At 30.5% G+C, this 23,271-nt stretch overlaps 1 protein-coding gene across 2 annotated transcripts in view; it reads left to right on the top strand.

Annotated features, from left to right (window-relative positions):
• The window catches only part of ONECUT1_2 (Hepatocyte nuclear factor 6), a gene marked incomplete at its 3' end in the record, with an annotated part of 46,458 nt that extends 37,434 nt beyond the window's left edge, over positions 1-9,024 (top strand). Inside the window, exons 3-4 of one of the 2 annotated variants that reach the window (XM_051215000.1) lie at positions 269-420; positions 5,008-9,024. In XM_051215000.1, coding sequence (XP_051073630.1) covers positions 269-420; positions 5,008-6,981 — 2,126 coding nt within the window. The remainder of the gene's footprint in view (positions 1-268; positions 421-5,007) is intronic. The other variant, XM_035731434.2, reaches the window with a different exon arrangement.
• Between the last annotated feature and the right edge of the window lie 14,247 nt (positions 9,025-23,271).

The raw sequence follows: 23,271 nt of genomic DNA, 5'->3' as shown, positions 1-23,271 counted from the left end.
GGGACCCCTCAGGTAAGGTTTTCAGCAGCCCACTGAAGACTAAACTCAGAACCCTTAGCTCTCAAGGCGAAGGCTTGACCATTAGACAAACTGGCCGATATCTGATGGTGTAATTGTTTAACCTAAGTTAGTTCGTGATCTCATTAACATTTAGTAATCCCTGCAAACCCCTATACTAACCTCATTTTTTTACTTTCTTATATTTCGTCTATTTTTATTTCTAACAGTTGATCTTTAAGAACGATTTTATTTCTTTCATATATTTCAGGTCCTGTAGTATGTAAACGAAAAGAATCAGAACAAATCAAATTGTCAGAAAGTCGTCAGCCTAAAAAACCACGTCTTGTTTTTACTGATATACAAAGACGAACTTTGCAGGCTATATTTAAAGAAACTAAGCGACCTAGTAAAGAAATGCAGGTAATTTAAGTGTTAAGAAGCTAAAAGAAAGTTTCTTATTGTTTTATATCGCGTACGTGATTATGCATTAGTTGTGACGAAATAATTCAACATTTTTTAGTGGGAAACATTTGATTTCCATTCAATTTTTTTAAAAATAATTCCAAAATAACTTTCCATTATGTTAAATAAGATTTTCAAATCTAAGATGTTGGATTTTGTAAACATATATATGTGGTGTCAGGAATTTGTGATATTTCTGAGTCCATTATGACTCTGTCACTTCAATGGTTTCCGAATAGACTCAGTAAAATTCATACACAAAGTGTTTTTGTATTGATAATACGAATTAATTAAGTATATGATGTAAGTAAATAAGGATTTCTGGTTTTCGATAAGAACTATGTGTACATCATTTCTTCAAAACCTTCTGGGAACAGTTTATGAGATTTACCATTGACATGAACAATGAATAGCTTGAGTCATCGATGTATCGATTTAAGTTGTTGAACTTTGAAACAACAGATTTCTAATTGATAGTTGCTAGCTTTTCAAAAACCTAAACAATGTTAACTGCTGATAAACGGTGATATCATGAGCTTTTGATATGAATATACTTAGTTCTTTACCATTGCGCTTGTATAGTATTAATATACAACTACCTTGAAATCCAAGTGTCGTATTTAGGTCTTTAAAACTAGAACTAAACAAATAACTATATAATTTACTTGACTAAGCAACCATATTCACTCGGGATTCGAACCCAGAACCCTCGATCTCGCGTGAGAATGCTTAACCCCCAGACCAGTGAATCGGCATTCAACGGTGTTAATGTCTAACTTCAACCAGTTCACGGAATTGCGTGATCAGGTTTTCTGTGGTGGTCTAACACCAATCAACTTATGGTCGCAATCAAAAAATAGATGTGTCAAGTAAATATAATGCCTCTTCGTTGTGAATTTTATTACCTATAACAAACATAAATAAGCGAGTAAATATAACGTATACATTTTATGTGTTTATGTCTTATTGCTGTTAAAAGAATTCATATGTGATTCATTTTTCTTTGCCGTCCATTTTGTTTTGCGTATCAGTTGATGTAAATTATGGAGTGAACCATAGCTAGGAAAACATACGCAAATGAAAATGGTCTAAAAAGTGTTAGATCATGTTATTCTATAAGAAAAAGAGGACAACAAGAGGTTCTACAAGAAGAATTTCCATGTTTTTTTTCTGGGAATAGCTTGAATTCGTATTACCGACTGTTTTATAGAATATCACAGATCTTATGTTGTCATTCGACAAGTAATTTTTACAGTACGTTGAAACTCCAGTTTAGCTACTCAACTGAAACTTTTAGTTTTAATGAATTATTAACGTGGTGATGAATGTAAGACGGTGAAAGCTAATTTTATTTTTTTGCAAGAAGAAACCATGTATAAAACCAGTCAAGTTTGAAATGTTCCCCCTTAAGGTCAGATATTGTTAAAAGTCTTCTGATTATTGAATAGTGTTATTTACCTTGAAATACTTTATTGACTAATTTATTGTGTAGCCTATAAAAATATTTGAGTTTCAGTTAAAAGTAGAAATTGTTGTTAGAGGGATAGGGGATATGAAAACAAAAAGAGTTACGTTACATATGATGGGATATGACATAATAAGCAAAACTCGCGAGAATAAACTTCGATCATTATTAAACGAAAGAGTTATTGTCAACTTGTGTTCTCTTCTGTTACTTGTTCAGTATTCCTTTCTTTCATGATAGTGAGAAAAGTGACAATCAAAACCAACCTATTTTTGTATGATATATGTTGTTACGTCTATCTACTTATTGTAGTAAATGGAAAAATGGCTGAAATTTTTGTGAAACCTTTCGTAAAAGTCTTAAGACACTATAATAAGTCCCGGAAATTTCCAAAAAGATTTATACTTGACCCCACAAAGCTTATGAATTGTATTTCTAATCTTCGTATTATCAGCTTTCATCCAGCCTAATTTTATTTCAGCCAGCTCTATATGCTCAGATTAGGACCACTGGAGCGCATCACTAACACAACGGATTCACTCAAGCAATCCTTGTTCATGAATTCAGAAGCTTAAATTTGTTTACCTGGAAATCTTAACTTTCACCTTTGAACAGCTCATTTATAAATTTAAAAAGTAAACAACCTTGTTATGTTGAAATCGTTGACAAATAAACAGATCGACACATGGTTAATAAATTTCAGGTTCTGGATGGTATTCGTCATGTATTTATATCAGTTGAAATAGTACTGAAAAGCAAAAAGAACTGAACAAGTATTTTATCATAGTGTGGGACTCAGATTTTTTTTATTCATACCTGAACTGATATCTAAACATAACGAATACCACTGACAAATTGATCTAATCTCTAAAAATCCATCACAAGTGAATTAAAATCTCAGTTTCATTATCTTAATCTACAAAAATACGATTCAAAGACACTTCAGTGAAAGAAAGTTTCTTCTCAGACATATTATTTACTTAGACTATGTAGTTGCATTTATAATTAAACTCTACATATAGTAGTCCGTAATAAGTTAAGGGATTGTCATCTCATTCAAAGAAGTTATAATCAATAATAAAATGTTTTAAATATCGAATATAGTATTCTGTTGTTAATTATACTTTTTAACAACACAACACTTCTCCGTTTTATCGTAGACTACTATTTATAAGAATTACCTATAAATACAATTGTACAGTTTAAACAAATGACATAATCGAAACAGGAATTTTCTTTATTAAATTTTCTTGAATTATTCTTCAATGATACGATGTATTTCCTTCGTTATTTGAAGGAAACTTACTTAAACAATTAATCAGTCAATAAATTTGCCAAAATGTAACAAATACATTCAGTATCATCATCATCTGGTCGGTATATGCAAATTATACTACTCGTAGTTGAAATTAATTGATTTCAAGATAAAAGTTAATAATTATTATTGACCTATATGGTTTTTTATTATTATTATTAATTCTTCAAAATAAGAGATGATAATACTACCAAAAAAACTACCAGAAAATAACTAAAATTTCCACTAGGTAATAAAGGTAATGAAGGATAGTCTATCAAATCGACTTACTGTGGTTACCTCATTGTTTCTTTTAAAAAAAAGAAACCCAATCTAATTATCCTTTTTTGAATAAAGCAAAGAAAACGATGATAATATGTAGAGTACAAGAAAAAAAGAGGAGCAACATGACAAGTACTATGTCCAGTCTGCTAAACACAAAATAAAACATTTTAAAAAAAAAACATATTTTTTAGTGAAATAAAGGTGAGAAATATTTTTCTTTTATCATTTTAAATGAGAAATGATGTGACTGGAAAATAAAACATCAACATTGCATAAAGTATAGGAAAAACGAGAAATAAGGGTAATACTAAACAGTATTAATAGTATCAATAATAATAATAATAATGTTAATGGTGAAAAACTGCTTCTCTCGTGGGAATATGTCTATGAAGAGTACACCTGGCTCACGCAAAATAAGACCACACTCTTGAAAATCAAGTTGTATCTCTACTTTTTTCTTTTCATCATCTGTTATTTCTTTATATTCTTTTCAACTCTTAACTGTCTTATATGTTGAGAATAGTTTAAATAAAGACTGGTTCGTTTAGTGGGTGTTGGTATGCTTCATTAAAAGATTGTTTACGTGAGTATACTTGTGTAGTTGAGTGTGTTTCACCATTTGCTCATTATTTAATCGTGTATCTATAAATAAAACTGTATATTGTTATTGTGTGAGTCCATGTAGCCATATGTGTGTTTGTCTGTGTATTTGTAATTAGACATACAGTGTAGACAATATATATAATAATCCGTTCATGATAATCACGATGATGATAACAATAATATGGTGATTATACTGCCAACTATTTACTGATGATGATATATAAAAGAACGAATTAAAATAATAACGGTACATTTCTTAAAATATTATTAACTATAAAATATATCATACACCTCCATATGATCAGAACATTCCAAATGGAAGTAATTAAACTATTAATAAAATGAATTAATGTTCAATTTTTAATAATGTCAGTAATACAAACAGAAAATATTGTTTCAACATTATTATGTTTTAGAGATTAAATTTCTAAAAAGTTCGCTTAATTGTTGAGAGGTTGTTTGAGTTTAGTTTAGCTGATAAATCCTTTGCGTCTCTGACTGAAAATAGCTAGAGGCCCATTGAAAACCAGAAAGCAATAAATAGCTGTATTTTCCCAGTATAAGACTTCTCAGTACTGCACACTTGAAACCGAACTAAGGATAGAATAAGGGACAAACGAACTTCCCTAAAGGATCTTAAATATTTATATCACTGACCTGGAACTCGATATAAATTTTTTTATTAATCCTTTTTTGTGGACCTATTACAATTAGCGAAACAGTGAAAACAAAGGAGCATTGAACAGTTTTTGTTTTATTGTTTCGAGCTTTTCATCATCGGACACTGATTGCACCAGTGATTGTTTAGCTGAAGTCGGCCCATATCTTATGGGTGAACTAATGTTCTCAACAAATCGATAAAAACAATTTTATTTTGCATTTATTTATGATTTTCTAGTCTACAATAGCTCAACAACTTGGATTACAAGTTTCAACAGTAGCAAATTTTTTTATGAATGCTCGTCGTCGATCACTAGACAAATGGCAAGAAGATACAAGTAAACTGTCAAGTACGATTAATTCACCATCGGATTCCCCATACAGTCGTAGTGACGAACATGGGCAACAGCCAAGTATGATCCATAATTTATGCTGTTCACAAGATGGTGATTTCAGTAATTGTACACCTTATTTATTACCATCTAGACATCAACCTGGATGTTCACTGTCAATTACTACTCCTGTATCAACATTAAAAGCATTGGATAATAGTTTCATATCAGGGAATCCAACAGAATTGGAACGAATAACACGAAATAATAGTTTAGCTTCTTGTAATAGTTTTACAAAACCTAGTAATCAGTTACCGTTAAATTCGAATCTTGCAAGAACAGTATTAAGTAACAATAATGATAAATGTGATTTATATAAATGTGATAATTCAGGAAATAATATGATCCCATTAGAACACCGTACATTTAATACACTGAATTCAACTGATAATCCTTCAACTATTCCAACTACTATTTATGCATCACAAAATTCAACTTGTAAACAGCAACAAATGAATGCGGAAAATTTTTCCAATAATTATTCTTTACACTTAACAACACAAATTCAACACTCATTTCCACATCAACTACAATCACAACAAGAAAACCAGCAACAACAGCGGTCGAATCCTCCTCATCATCATCATCGTCATCATTCACAGAGTTCATCGCACCCTATGAATACACAATTAGTACCGTCATCTTCATCGTCAGCATCGTCATCGCATCAGTTGAGATTTCCATTGGATATATTAGATCAGAATAATGATACTAGTAAATACTCAACTAACAACAGTCGGTTACATAATTCTGAACATGAAACTATTCATAGTAATAATAGTAATAATAATAATAACCACAACTTAATTAAATCATTTTACCCATATTGCAATTCACAAGCAAATTATACATTCCCTGTATCAGGTAATTTACCTTCACATCAGGCACATTTAGATCTATTCAATACTACTACTGCTGCTGGTACTACTACTGCTACTATTGCTACTACTACGAGTGTCAGTAACAATAATCTTATTCATAATAATAATAATAATAATAATAATAATAATAATAATCAGTTTTTAATGCGTGACTTAACTAATAGTCAACAATTTGATCGCCGTTTCTTAAGTACGATGACTAATGGGCAGTTAACATTAACTGAACAAGCTTTAGAATTATGTTCTTCACTAGCTGCTGCCAATGCTATTTCACTTAATAATAATAATAATAATAATAATAATACAATTTATTTGACCAATGAAAAACCAAATCATTTTCATGCTAATTCAGAAATAAAACTTTCACATGAATTAAATGGATCGGTTGATATAAACAATATTGTTTTCAATGATAATAATAATAATAACACCAATAATAATATTCATGCTGAAAATGATGTGAAAAATACAGATAGTTTGACAAACGAGAGTAGTAGTAATAATAATGGTCATGATGATGACAATGATAATCAAAACTGCCACCGCCAACAACAATACAACCAAATAGATTTAATGAGTAAAATAAATTTATCAATAAGTGAATGTAATCAACTACGCTTACTACCATCAAATGATTTATCTAGACATCTCTATTTCTCTACTAATGAGTTTATCGATCAGATGAAACGAACAAATAACAAAATAATCGACGAAAATAATGATCTTGATGAAGGTGAAGATCAAGGTGAGTGTGTTGAAGACATAGGCGATGATGATGAGGATGAAGAGGATGACGAGGAGGGAATCAGTGCAGAATTATATGAGGATGAGGCGGAGAACGCAGAAGAAGATGATGATGATGATGACGATGTTGACACAATAAACAGCTACAAAAAACAATCTACAAGACACAATTTGAATTCTAATTCAAATGACTAACTCATTTTTATCCCTTTTATTCGGTATCCAAAAAGGGGACTTAGAAATATATCTTTTACAATTCATGCTTACTTTTTATGTAAACCTACAGACTGGTACCCTTACAATTGTAGTTTCATGAGTAAATTAGTCAGAAATCAAAATATATCCATCAATATATTGATGAACTGATTGATGAACACAAGGCTGACAAATTTCAAATTTTAAATGATAATTATTGATGGTTTAAGTCTTATCTACGTTTATCTTTTGTTTAGATATCTATTACTTGTTCTCTATTAATCAGTAGTATGTTTCAATGTTGAATCAAACTGGAACATAATTTTCACTGTTGAATCTTTCCGTGAAGTGTGTTTTTCCTACTAAAAGATCAACTTTTGTTGCACTCTCTTATTTTTATATTTGTGTACATTGATACTGACTAGTCTTCTTCACCGTTTTCTCTTTGACTGTTCCGCTTGTTTGTGTTATTTTTCTCGTTGGTTTACCTTTATTTATTCGTATTTTTCAATATAGTTAGTTCAACTGCTTTTTTTACTCAAGTATTTTCAATCTCTTCTTATTTTTTTGAAAAAAACATATTTTGTTCTGTTTGAATAAATTATCATTATTATGTAGGTGTATCAGCTGATCACATAAAGATGGATGTAATTAGTGATAGTAATGGTAACAATAATAATAATGATAATAAAAAGTATAAAACACAACAGTCTTTCATAAAAAACAAAACTGCATTCACAATCACATAGGACTTCTTATGTAATAGAGAGTAATTGACATCAGTGTTATTCTGATTGTTATTTAGTCATATATATGAGATATGTTACGTGTACTTATTTATGTTTGGAATTCTTTCATTCTGTATTATATACAATTGAAAAAAGGTGTACAAAAGTAAAGTAATTAATGTATAGTATATTTCTTTGATCAACTCCTCTTACTTATTATTCGTAACCATTAGAATTATTGCTTCTCAAATCCCTGTAACTTTTTCTTTCTCTACATTAATAAATACAAAGTGAAGGTTTATACATTCTATCTAATAAGAATAAATCTTATTTTATATGAAATTTCATTGATTGATCTTCAGATCAGTGAAAGGTTATTCATCATTCATTCGAATTAATAACTTAATAAATGTAAAGTATTCACATTTCTCTGTAAAATTAATCTTATTTGTATGAAATACGAAAACAGTAACCTTTTGTTTAAAAAAATATGTTATAATGTCTTCCATAATGTCAACCGAGAAAGAAAAAGAAAGAGTGAGGACGATCAACAAAACTAAAGATATAATAATTTTTAAAAAAAGAAAATAAACAAAGATGACAGGTAATTCTTACACAATATTTTTGCATTTTTTTTCTTCATTTTTACGGAATTGTATGTATAAATGTTTGTACGGTAAATGTGATGTGTAAAACGGTGTAAAAAATAAACAGAAAACCGTTGTAAAACAACACACGAAATAATTAGGCATTAAAAAAGAGATAGAAACCCTTTTATATTTTGATGTCATGATAATATTTCGTTGTTTCACGAAAGAGAAATAAACAATAAAAAATGTGTTACACAGAAATCTTTCCTTTCATTGTCAACCTTACTACCTTTTCAAATTTGGGTGAGATTTTGTTGTTCTTTTCTCTTTGTCTCTGTTTCTTCGTCTTGACTTTGTAAAACTGTCTTCTATGATTCTTCTTGTTTTCCTTCTCACACATTGTTTTGCGTGCTTTTTTTTTCACCTTCAATTTTATTTGTTCTCAACTCTTCTTAATGTTTTTCGTTTTATTTTCAATCAATTTCAGTTTATTTTGTTTGTTATAAAGTTCAGTAACAGTGTTTATATTTGTTATGATGATATGGTTTTTTGGTTTAAAAGTTTATTTGATCTTGAGTTATTTATACTTTGGAATATTTATATATACATATAAACAAAGTGAGGCTTTATTGAAATTCAATACTTGGATCCGGTATATATATATATCGTTTAGTAAGCGAATTTAACTAAATCGATGTAGATCAATTTCTATTTGGTTTTTGTATTTTACAAGTTATGATAACTAATTAAACTTCAATCACTTAATCAATATATTTAGGTTTGATTCTTTACGAGAGTGATACCGTTCAATGAAAGAAAAGTAATGTAAAAGAGATGTTAGAAATAGGCTTTCTCTACTAATGCCGATGTTTTCGGCGAGATTACAATTTATGAACGACCTTTGAATAAATCTTAAATGGCCTTGAGAAATATAATAACTAATCATAAAACAGTTAGTATAAAGTAAAAATATATTATACAAAACCGAAAAAATTAAAGTGGATACATTTCTTTTACATGGTTCAAAAGCTTGTCAAGGTTAGAAAGAGATTCGGAGGTCCTGAAATCGTGATGTATATAGTCGGCCTTTCGAGTCATGATAAGATCGTAAAAGCTCCTTCAGCCTCGACCACATAGCTTCAATATTGTTAGTGTGCACTCCGGTTATAGGGCACACAAAGTGACGTTTATGGATAAGTCTATGCAGGCATCTGTACGCTCTCCAATCTTCTATATATATTGTATTGCCTGGCTACACATATTTCCGTATAATTGGTATTATGATCGTCGCCTGTCGGTTTATGACCCTATGAAAGTATCCCTTTTGAGTTGACCTGTCGTAGATTCCAAGGACCTGTGAAGTATATTTATGGAAGTGTTACTTACCCGGTCTTCTTTAATACTACATCCTTTGTTAAATTTTCGCTTCCTGACTACCGTTTCGTCTATTTGATTGTCTCAGTCACAAATAAAGAAACTTCTTAGTAATCCCATTTGTTGTAGCCGTTCAATTATCATATCTTCTATTAAATCAGCTGTAAACCGATTGTGCGTGAGCAGCAGGTACCGAAATTGGCACCTCAACCTTGAAACCCCTCTAACGCTTCTGATGGGCCCGTCCATAAATTATAGTCTCGCCGAATAAGTGAAATACGATAACATATTATTAGTTTACTGTGACCTTACAGCTTAAGAATTTTAAATATTCTGATATAATTATTACATTGAATAAAAGATACATAATTTACGCTACAGTTCTGATGATCGCATTTTGATGTGTTTAAATGCGAGAAATGTTTATGAGTACTTACAACAATCAATATCACAGTCGGAGACGAATTAAACCACTAAGGGTTAAAGTTGAATCATTTTCTTCATATATTTGGCTCCCTCAGGCAGTTGATTATTGCTTTATTTTATCAGCATGGGGATTTGTAGAGATTGTAATATTTTCTCTGCTGAAACTACGAGTAAATCTAAGCTGGACCATCATTAGAAACCTGGAAGCACTGGACGGTCGATTCGTCCTACTATGTGACTCCTCAGCGGTGCTCATATGAATATAATTTATAGTAGATATTTGTCTTTTTTAGCAAGGCAAGGCTAATATAACTATGAAGTTATAGTTTTCCAGATTTAATAGTTGTATTCATGAGTCAATTGAAGCTAGACCACTATGAAAAACCCGGAAGCACTGGACGGTCGTTTCATCCTATTGTGGGATTCCTCAGCAGTGCTCATCCACAATCTCGCCTCGCCAGATTCGAACCCAGGACCTAACAGTCTCGCGCGCGACCGGCATCCAACAATGTTAATGTCTAACTTCAACCAATCCACGAAATTACGCCACCGTCCGCCATTGTTATCAGTGAGTTGCTATCTCACAACAGACCCGGTTGAACTCCACTGTAAAGTATAATCTTAAAGGTTCCATAACATTTATACGTTTCAATTGAAATCAATAATAAACATTACTGAACAAATTGTAATTTCCTGATTACTACTATTTTAAAAGTCAGACTTATTTTTTTCTAGACATAGGATTATTGTATTTTTTATTGCTTACGAGTATTCGTTTATATCTATTCGATGAATTTGTGTGTGTGTGTGTGCCTGTATCACTTCTGTAAAATACAATTAAAATGACAAAAAATAATTGAAATAATTTTTTCTCTCGTATAACTTCTACTATCCAGAATCTCTAGAGATTAAAATCTGAACTGATTAAAGCATATTGAGGTAGATTAACTGGACGAAGATTGAGTGCGTACACACACATTCACGCGGATTTGGAAAATGTGAGGAAAAATGTATAAAAAAATCCTGCTCATCTAATTACTTAATCAATGGAAAACAAAAGTCAGCCTGACTAATCAAATATTGTGATGACCTTATATATAGTTATTTGTTTTTAGTTTTTCTCTGAAAATATCATCTTTTCTTTTCAAGATGATTAATTATAAATATTTTTAGTCTTCAGGTTAATTTACCATTGAATTTTTATTTGGAATTTAAATGAAACTTCCCATGAAATAAGATTAGGATAGTGAAAACAGTGGATTTAAATGATAATGAAGTAGCATTGTTATGTTGATATAATCAATCGTTGATTGATTACTGATATGCTTGGACTTCACAGATCAATTGATACGTTTACAAACTGTAAGCATATTGATGATCATTTATATAATCAGGAAGCAGGGATTCGGGATCTTTGGGTGACTATACCATAGCACCCAACACCAAACAAAATAAGAATCTGATTAACTCTGAGGTCACTGGAAATCATTCAGTTGATTACCATTTTGAATATCAATTGTGTTTCGATAATCTTGTGTGCTATCTCAATGTACATCCATTTCATCCCAGCAACTTCAATTAAACACAGAAGTCACAAGTTTTCTTTTTCAATTGTTCTAAGGAGAGCTATTCTGCAAGCGAATAAGCATATCTATTACATAACTAAGCTATTTCAGATATTCTCGACGAAGGTTTAAAATTGCTTCCAATTTTAATATAAAAATGAGCTAACTGGGAATTTCATAGGATCTCTGTATTGAACTATGGTAGATCTTTGCTTAAAAGTGTTAATTGAAGATAAGTGATGAACTTGTCCGCCCCATAATTCCCGATAAATAAGATAAAGCTTTTCCTGAACCTAGACATATATTCCTGGCAAAATTCTCGTAATTGATCTTAGGAAAGTAAAGTGTTCCTCGTGTGGAGCCAATCATTTCATGTGCATGAACAGTTGCCTTATCACTATTTAAGATAATTGTTTGTTAAGTGTACAGAAACAAATGCATATGTCTACATCATTCATATCATTCTCTATTCTGACTGTAATTTATCGTATTTATAAACAGACATACATGTTTGGATCTCTCGCAAGTGGGTTATTTATATTATATGTACGAACCAATAACAAAAAACACTTCTTTAATCAGCTTAAATTTGTGTTTATTAATCAAATCTGTCTGTTTACAAAAGAATCAAAGTTCTACTTAGCAACGTTCATAGCAATTTAGTGAAATGTATATCGCGATATCGTTTTATTGCCTAAATTCTTTTATAAACTATAAATTCAGACAGCCATTTCAAACATTTTTCATACAGATCTGCATATTGTATGTTGTTGTCATCATCAGTTATCCGTTTTTAGACATCCTACATTACAAAAGTAAGTAAAGCAGCAGTTTAGATAACTAGATTTCAAGCACTGCCACAAACAGACTGTACATTCCACCTTCATCCATTTTGGAAGTTTGGTAGCTTGTGTCACGATAAAGTAGTCTAAATCATAGTACATAAACTTAATCATTATTTCTGAGTTGAATATCCTGCTTTTCTATAAAACTTTGATGTCAATCAAGAGGTCATTTCTCTGTCTTACATATAACCAGTATCCACAGCTAGATTGAAACAAGGTTGTTCACTCCTGAAATTTCAAGCATAAATCTGACTAGTTGATGCTTTTAATCATAATCCAGATACCTGAAGAAATTTGACTCAACATATACCATATTTCTTTGATTAATACTATTATTTAAGTTTTGTATTTTCATCATCATATGAATGAATGATACCAGTGACTGGTGAAATGAAGACTGAAATACTTTCAGTAGCATAGCCCAACTTCAATGCAAAATTATCCCGTATAACATCGTATCACTAGACATTTAGCCAACACTGCTCCAGTGATTGCCTGTGATTTGAAAGCAGAAGTTGAAATATGTGTCACAGTGAAATATAAAATTGGTCAAATGTCTCAGCCACAGAATCAAGCTACTATGTTCTGAGGACAGTGTGGATAGCGAAATAGATATACTAAAGAACATATTACGAAATAATGGCTATCCAGATAATTTCGTTAAAAAATTCCTAGTAGAAAGCATTAAAAAAGAAGAAATTGTGACACAGTCAGTAAAAATACTCTAAATCTGAGACTGGACTTTAAAGGGGACATAGCGGGTGATATTTTAACATGTCGACTCAAAAGACCTGTTGAAAGGACGTTTCACGCCGCCAAGCTACATATAATTTTCTCAACTAAACCAGTACTCACGCAACTAATCAAGGACAGGTTACCGAAGATGGGCTCCTCCATAAGTGTATACCCATTCAACTGCTCCTGTGGAGCTAGTTACATAGGCTGTGTTCAGAAGACTTTATTCTTGCGTGTTCATGAATATGTACCAGCATGGTTGGGAATAGGAGTCACTAAATCGATCAACAGCACTATCCTTTCTCATTTGGTAGATGGTGAACATCATATCAAAATAGAGGAAGCTTTCTCTGTTTTATATCAAGTTTCAAAATATCTACCTCGAGGAGCTAGTTTACTATTACTTTACATAGCCGAAGCCATATGGATCAACTCCAGAAAACCAAACTGTATCCAGAAAACGTATATCCAGCTTCTATGTTTACCTTGGCATACGACTGGATCACCAAATACCTAGACTGAATATTATAAACATCTTACCCCCTTCCTTTTTTTCCTTAATATTATTATTTTTTGATTACCTCTATCTTAATCTTCACATCCATCATTCCCAATGCGTTTACGTAATTACCTTGATAACACCCCACCTTATTACATATTATATTCACACAACAATATTATTATTGTTATCTCAATTGACAAGATTAAATTCTCCTATTATACACTTTATTCACACAATTTTTTTGCATTTTCATTTTTACTATAATACTATTCTAATGATTGTGACGGGACACTTTACTCCAAATCATTCTGACCTTTATTAAATGACCTTCCTAATTTGCAAATAGTACAGTTTTGAAGTATATATATCGTAACAGATGCAAACGTTTAACATTTTTTAACATATAACATTGTCAAATTCATTAATACATACCTTATTTTGGCCTTTGTAAAACATCATTATGGACTTATAACTGTAGAGTCTGATGATGAAGTTATTAAAAACAACTGTTCGCTCAAATATTCTTCATTTTTAGAAATATATTTTTTTGTAAGTAAAACCCTAAAACTATAGCGTTGATTTCAAAAAGTCAAGGAAGTGTATAGAAAGTCTTTAACCAAGCAGGGTACTAGCAAGTGAAACACAATATCTGAGGGTTCAAACAAATGTTCTAGGGTACAGTAAATACGGCTACTACATACTGAAGAACAGCCAGTTACTTATATACTTGTAATAAATATTATTGGATAACATCCAAAAGTCAGCGAATAAATGGTAGAGACCAATACGTATAAAACAGTTTCAATACCACCTCATTTTGCTGGTTCCTTGGAGGGTTATAAAAGTTTTCTGTTGTATACTCAATAGTATATACAATTGTATTAGACAAATTACATTACCTTCATTTTGGTGAAGTACTACTTAATCTGTGGATTTATTATTTTGATATGTGTAACAGAATAGATAATTTTCGAATCATTTGATGAATCATATTTAATAGATGGATGGGCTGATAAGTAGATGTCTAATGCATAAAATCTAATCATTAATTAATAATTACTACAATACATTTCAAGTATGCCCTGAAGTCATAACTTTAAAATTGTAGAAGTTATTTTGACAGAAATAGTTTTATTAATAATGAGGAAATAAAGAAAAGATCATTCATTGATATATTGCTTTGAGGGTAAATAAATCAATCGAACGTAATCAACTTCTAAATTATCATTCGTTTAGGTTTGTATTCCCTCTTTGCTGGGATTCAGGAGGAAACTCCAACAATTCTTGCACACGATCACTGTACACCTCCTTCAATAGATGGACAAATATCTCTGACAGTTATGACATCACGAAATGTTGACTTGTTGTCAGTAGTGTAATTCACAATCAATATTTCTTACGATTTTCAATTCACTAATTGAATGCATTCACATTACACTGTTGATATTTGATCAATGACTTTGGTAATAATAATAATAATAATAATAATAATAAATATCATATCTACTGAATAATTTAGGCCGATATCGTTTATTATTAGCCTAAAGCATAAGAGGAAGTATGACAGACATTAAAATATTTGATTGATAATATAAATGAAACAAATTATAATATACTAGCAGAACATCATGTTTTCATGAAAATATTTGGATATAGCTTTAAATATCCTCAACAGATTAGGTATCGGCTACTGAATGTGATTTCGGTACATACCATTCAAATAGTAGGAATGTAAGTAAACAAGTTTAAAACTTACATTTGAAGCTCGATGATTTTCGTTAATGTGTTGGAAAAACTACATCTTAGCAGTAGCTTTTAGTAACACGGCAATGTCTCTAGCGTATTTCAAGTCACTTAAAAAGTATCTGAGTAAAATACCAAACATTAAAGAGTTGAAAGCAGAAAGGCTATGTCTGTAACTGAATCAGTTAAAGATTTTAGTCACATTAGTAACAACAAGTATTTCAGATTATCCTCTGTTAGCAGTATACATCACCCAACCGCTTAAAAGAGTGTTCAGGTTTGAGTTCACAATATTTTTTTCACTTGATATTATTTTTAGCACTATTTAAATATTACTATGGTAAGTCGACCTTCTAAGTTTAATCCCACCTTCACCAAGAAGTATAGAACCATTGAAACTTGTCTGCAAACCAAAATTGGTAATGAGATACTCAGAAACCATTTACCATAGTTATTTGGTAGCTAGTAATTACTAACTCCTCTACATAGATAGAATTCCCAAGAGGAAGTTGTTACTCAACTGAAGCATTTTCTAACTACACAGGATGTAGCGTAATTACCTTATAATGAGTAACAGTAAGGAAAAACAGTATACCTCGCTCGTTATCAGCTGCTTTCAGTTGTTGATCATTAAATAAGATACTGCACAACGTCTAGTAATATTCACTGAATATACGTCAAACTTGATCAGTACATATTATGAATGATTTTATACGGTAGCTTCCTTAATTATAATTGAACAATCTACCAATTTCATCTATAGATCATCACCTACCATAACAAACTATTCCAACAACAGAACTAACCATAGGAGTACAGTTACTTCTGGATGACATATTCTCAATAAGATAAAATACTTGTCTTTATCTTAACCAATCAATATCACAAAAAATAGAAAAGACTTGATCTTTATCATGAGATAATGAATTTAACAAAACAATAATTCAATTCAATGGTCACAATAAATCAATCGTGTACAATTAAGAATTTCAAAAAAAAAATAATTAAAAATGACCAAGCAACTAAGTAAATAAGATTAGATAAAAATTATAGACATTTGTTCATCAATACAATTAGGAAAGGTTGAAGAATAGATAGATATTGTTACTCTTACTATGAATCAAATATATGTTCAATATTTACTTATGTTTGTTATTATTAACTTCATAATTATCTCTATTTAAATCAAGTTGACAAGGAGGTTTATAATTTAATTTAGATTGAAAAAAAAGAACTAATCACTCTTTTCTTTAATCAAATGAAATTAGACTGAAGTAATTATATACATACATATATTGTTAGGGAAAACAATTTTATCGGAAGTTAATTAGTAGTTATAATAGTTTATTGGAAATTTGTTTATTTGACTATACAGATAATCATTCAATTGAAGATTAAATTATTTGATTGAGTAATTTTTATTTATCCCTATAAAAGATTAAAATGAAAATTCTCAAGTTTATGCTTTGTATTTTATACTCTTTGTTATTTTTCACATTTATTATGCTTTCTATCTATACCAATACTTGAAACTAATGTATTTTGTATGATTATTAATGGAAGAGTTACTATGTTTTCTTTTAGTTTACTAATTTAAAATCAAATCATAGTAACAAATAGTCAGTTATTTTGCAACCGTTTTATTTTAAATCCCACTCAATATAGTTAACTTTTAAAGTTAAGGTAATCATCTTTGAATCTAATATTTTGTTATTTTGAGTTATACTATGTACACTTCTGGATATTGTTCATTAGTAATTAGTTTGTGGTTGATACTGAAGAATTTTGATTAGATTTCTAAGAAATATCACTTTAGAAAATAAGACATTGTCTTATTGCTTTGATGTTTATCTGCAATATATTTTTGTTAATTACGATATCTTGTCCTCATGCATTGACCAGAAAAATCGAAGTGGCTAGCGGTGGAATTCAAGTTGTATTCATCGTTTCGCTTGGAACTTGCTGGATGAATTTACCTAGATTCTAGTGCTGATGTTCGTACTGAGACTCACACACAGTATTCATTTTGTGTTATTCTTTAAGCTACCAGATAATGATAACTATTAAATTGTTCAGTGGATATGATATTTATTATTATTATTACTATTATTATTATTATTACCAAAGTCATTGATCAAATATCAACAGTGTAATGTGAATGCATTCAATTAGTGAATTGAAAATCGTAAGAAATATTGATTGTGAATTACACTACTGACAACAAGTCAACATTTCGTGATGTCATAACTGTCAGAGATATTTGTCCATCTATTGAAGGAGGTGTACAGTGATCGTGTGCAAGAATTGTTGGAGTTTCCTCCTGAATCCCAGCAAAGAGGGGATACAAACCTTTACAAATAATGATGTATATCAATTATTTATTGATTGTGAATGTGCGCTGCCGAGGAGTCCCACAGTAGGAAGAAATGGCCGTCCAGTGCTTCCAGGTTTTCCATGGTGGTCTAGCTTCAATTGACTCATGATCTTAACTATTGATATTTATTGATTTATTTGTAGAATATCAAGAAAATATGAAATCATATTTAAAAGTAAGGCATTATTTATTCAATATACAGATGTTATTCTGTGATGACTTGATATATATCAAAGAAAACTTCTTTGAATTTTATTGTCTGTTATAGATACTTATGGAATAAACCATAAGGATTGCTTTTACTATTCAACCTAATCAGGTCATCGGATTAACATTCTAATAAATACTCTGTAAATAATACTTTTATACTGATATGAAAACAATAAAACAACTTTTCATATCATATGATTTTAATCTTAGTCAACTGTTTTATTCAAAAAAAAGGAGAACAAAAGGACTTCGTGAATTCTAACCAAACATAAATATACACACCTAAAGCAGGCCTATTACATAGATATTTCTTTCTGTTCACCTTACTAAAACTTCTTATTTTTCTTTACCTACTTCGTTCTGTTTCTTTTTAGAGCTTTCTCTACGTTTTCCTTAATTATAGAATTATTTTTTTGCAACTATATAATGAGACGGAAATAAATTAGTTTGGGTTCTGCAGTCGTTGTTATTGTCAGAGAATATATATATATATATATATATATATATATATATATATTATATATATCCAGACTATAAATGAAGCATGTTCATAATTAGTAAAATAATACATTCATTGACATACATTCAATATGCTTATGAATGTACATAGATACAACGAATGAGGGCAAATGAAGAGAAAAGATTATATGTATATATTCAAGCACTCACTAATATACCCAAGTAAGAGAAAATTAAGGTGTCTATCAGGTTCATTAAGTTTTTTCTTCATTGTTTTATTATTTACAATCATTAGTTTTATTCTGTTTATGTGTGTTTGTATACATGTAAACATATATGTACGTTTATTTCTATTTAAAACAAGAATTTTCAGAAATTAATCGTAAAAAAGGAAATAAGGTGAAGAAAATAAATAGACAAATAAGATAGTTTCTCAAAATTTTGATTTTTTTTTCTTATTCATTATGTAAATGTGAAAAGTTAGTGAAAAACTTTACTTCCATGTATGTGTTCATGTATATGAACGTATTTGTAACGGGATATACATGTATTAATTTGACCTAATCAGTTCAATTAAACAAACTGTCTTAAGAATCATTCATTTGTAGATTTACTGTTAAACTGTAGGTGTGTTGTTTCTCAAAAGTTTGAATTCATTTCAATCAACTTGAGTAAATTTTGGTTGAGTTGATTTTCAGGAGATTAAATTAGTGTATATATGGTTTTCATTATAGATCATTCGAAATCTCATTGAGACCTAAAAGGAACAGGTTTGATTTCCAATCGGATCATGAGTGTATACTAACAAGGAGTCACATGCTAGGTAAAAACAGTTATCTCATGCTCCCTAGTTATCATTGACACATCAGCTAATGTAAATGATTGATGCCCACAAAGCTGAATAAATATATGAACTCAAAAATAAACAAGAAAAGTATAAACCAATGTCTTGGTGAATAAATGTTCGAGTAATATGGTTCTTTTGTAAAGATAATTTAAAGGTATTTTTCATTTTGAACTGATGCTATTTGAAGAAATATTTAAAACCATGAAAATCTTAACAGGTATATCATTCCTATAGGTAACTTTCGACCAGTACGCATGAATAAATCCATGAGAGATTGAACTCAGGACTCGTTGTTTGTCAGTAATTAACTAGTATCAGTTTTGGTTAAAAGTTAAAAAAATTATGAATACATTTGCATACGATAATAAAAACGACTGATAATAGTAATTAAGTATTAAGGATAATCTGAAATTAGTATTTTCTACTTTTAGACTTGAATTATTGGTTTTTTTTCATTAAAGCTTTATGCGGTTTTTCAACAAAAAAAATAACATCTCACTTCGGAAAAGCATACATTTTTTAGTAAAGCTAACAGTTTTTTCATTTCGTGCTTGAATATTTGTTCATTTGAATAGTTATTGTGCTAGTTATTTGTTAGTCTGTTAAGAATTGAGTTAGATTTGTGTCACACCTTCATATGACTTCTAAATTTCATCCTTTTCGTGAACGTGAAGAAAGAACTTACCACTTAAAAATCCACTCTATGAGCTAATTTAGTCTGTAAAATTTTTTAGTATTTTCATTATTTAGAGGAGATTATCACAGTTTTTTAGAATGTGGGACAGATTAAACCAACTATATCACTTTTGTATTATTTGTTTAAATCTTTCCGTCGATGCTTAGGACTGCGATTGGTCAGTCTCTTATTGGCATATGTGCATCCTGAGCGGATTATCTCGATATTAAATGCACTATAGACAAAAATGGATGGTGGCTAGCAGTGGAATCTGGGACGCGCGTTTCGTCTTATTGGGGGCTCGTCAGCTGGATAATAGGAGATAATGAGAGACTGATCAGTTGCAGTCCTAAACACCAATGGGAACTTTCAAACGACCAATGCCAAAATGAATTAAAACTTCACCCCATAGCACAAGCTAGTGGCTATCTGGACTCAGTAGCTAAGTGGATAACGTGATGGTGCCTGAAGCAAACGGTACTAGGTTTGAGTTCCGGAGTGAGCATCGGCCCTACGATGTAGGTACACTCAGCTGATGAGCCTCACATAAAACGAAACCTGCGTCCTGGATTCCACTGCTAGCCTCCATCCATCTTTGCTTATAGAAAGTGAATCACTGTTCTTACAAAAATACAAACCGTTACTGCAAGATTATAATTCCCCATTGCTGATATTCACTACTGAATTTCGGTCGTTCTCTGTTGTCATATGTATATCCTGAGAGGATCGTAACGATTTTCCCTGCAGTCAGAATTTCTGGAATCAGTCGCTTAGTGGATAACGTATTGATGTTTGAAATAAAAGATACTAGGTTCAAGCCTTAGTATGAACATATACACAGTGATGCAGGTACATCCAACAGGTTCTCCTTAAATAGGACGAAATGCAGATTCTGCTGCTAAGTGCATATCAAATATACTGAATATACAATTTTTTTATAGATATATAACTTTGTTCACATGAATACAATTGATTCCTCTATGAAAATGAACTCATTGAAAAATAATTCTTACTCTAAATTATTTGTTTTGTAATCCTAAAGTTTATATTTAATTTAATAAGCTGAGTTCTTGCCCTTTAACCAAACATAAATCTGTTAACGACATTAGTCATAAATATCATACGAACAAGGTGACACTTAAATGCATAGTTATCTCGGTTGAGATTCGATTAATATTTTTGATTATAATAACTGACTAATTAGTGAGTAGTGATTAATGTCATATTCGTTTTGTCCTACACTGTTGATTAAACTCCATCGACCAAATAACAATGTGATCACTAATGTGAATGGCTCAACATCTTGTGGACAATGTTAAGACGTTAGATAATTGGTAGGAAACCATGCCTATTAGAGTGAACTGATGCTTGCACGTAAGTTAAAACTTGCGTAGTCTAGCTTCATAATATGAGACATTACCGCTGAGCTGTTTGGAGAGTGACTAGTCTCCTGTAGGACATATATTTACAATATACTGACCAGTTAACAATGATCAGTGTTATGCTTGTCTAGCTTTTTAGTGATTTTGGAGTGATCTGAACAAAATTATTTAAACTTTCATCATATAGTTACTTTGTATCCCTGTTGACTACATCATGTTTTATGTAATTAAATTAACCAATAAATTTAAAAGCTTTATCAGTATTTAAAAATCTATGCCCAAATTCAAAAGGTGAAAAAAGGGATAGATTGAAATTTCCTCATCTAACCAAGTAATTACCATATGCATCTAGTCATTTGTGTTAGTATATCACATGACTTACGTAATTTTCCAAGTTCAGTATGCTTAAATAAAGAGACATGGATTATCCTCTTGAGAAAAAAATTTCTTGTTACTTTGTTTTTACATTGTTATTGCATTATTTCATATTTTGTTTGTAGTTTGTCAAAAAGAAAAAAAAACTAAATAAATGTGTCAAATCCACGCAACAGATGGTCAGTTACCACGGTTGACTTTGATAGTAATAATAATAATAGTACTTGAAGTGAGAAAAACAACGCTCTCTTCAAAATTCGTCATTATTTCTAATAAACAGTTAGGTAGAAGAGTATGTTTATACAATGAGTAAGTAAACTCTGTAGTAGACATGTATTAAGCATATAATATATGCCTTCAAGTAAACAGGCTGTAAAAATTAAAATAATGAAAAAAATGATTGGCGTCAGAATTTAACATTCGGTAAGAAGACGTTCGAAAAATGCAACAGACAAAAATAGTTGTATAGGCAAACACGGTACGTAGATTGGTAGAGAAATCCAGACATACATAAAAATCAAATGTCTTTCTATAGCGAATTTAAAACGAGATGAAATATTTCATTTCTGTGAATAGAAAAAGGAGTTATCGTAACCACATATGAAAGATTCACATTATATTTATGCTAAGTAAAGGAACTAAACTGTACGAACAATTAAATGATATTAGGTGATTTCAAAGAAATGATTGTTTATTATGATATGCCAATCGATAAGCTTCTTTACACAAGATTAGTTGATGTATAAATATTTCATTCACATTCTATATATATGTATGGGATTTAGCAGCATATCTTAGAAATATGGCACACCAATCACGTAAACTGTCGTGCAACACTCAACAGACTATGGACATTTAGCATCGATTTCTTCATATAATAATATCCAAAAGATGTATTCTTAAATCATTTTAAAACTACATGTAAAAGTACTGTATACTACAAAACCTGGGAGTATACAACCAAAGTTACATGTATAAAACTAGTTTGTGCTACATATATATGTAAATCAAAAGTTAAGGTTAACACTTGACAATGGTATAAATTAACAGTTTTACACCGTCATAAACTGACTGTATTTAAAGAATATGAAAGACTGAAGTTCTGCATAAGGAGTAAAATATGACAAATCCAATGTTAGACGCTATGATCTCCATTGCTCTCAACAGTGCATATTTGTTGGATGTTTTAGAGTCGAGAGTTTATTGCTTAACTGTAAATTATTTGTTGCAATACCGTCCCTTGGATGATATTAGTCTGTCATAAAATTATTCTTAAATAATTCCTTTTGTACATAAATATTTTTCCATAAGACTTATTTATATAAATCTTTTTTCACCAATATTTCTTTTACTCATTGGTAATTTTTCCTGGATCTCAGTGGAGATCATTAGAGAAAAGTTACTGTTTTATGACGATCTTTCTTTCATTTTCGGAAATAAACAAGTGTTTGTACAATAA

The sequence above is a fragment of the Schistosoma haematobium genome, chromosome 1 (assembly GCF_000699445.3).
Source record: "Schistosoma haematobium chromosome 1, whole genome shotgun sequence".
NCBI classification, from domain to species: Eukaryota; Metazoa; Platyhelminthes; class Trematoda; order Strigeidida; family Schistosomatidae; genus Schistosoma; species Schistosoma haematobium.
The sequence above is the reverse complement of the archived record's forward strand: the minus strand, read 5'-3'. Positions and strand labels throughout refer to the sequence as shown.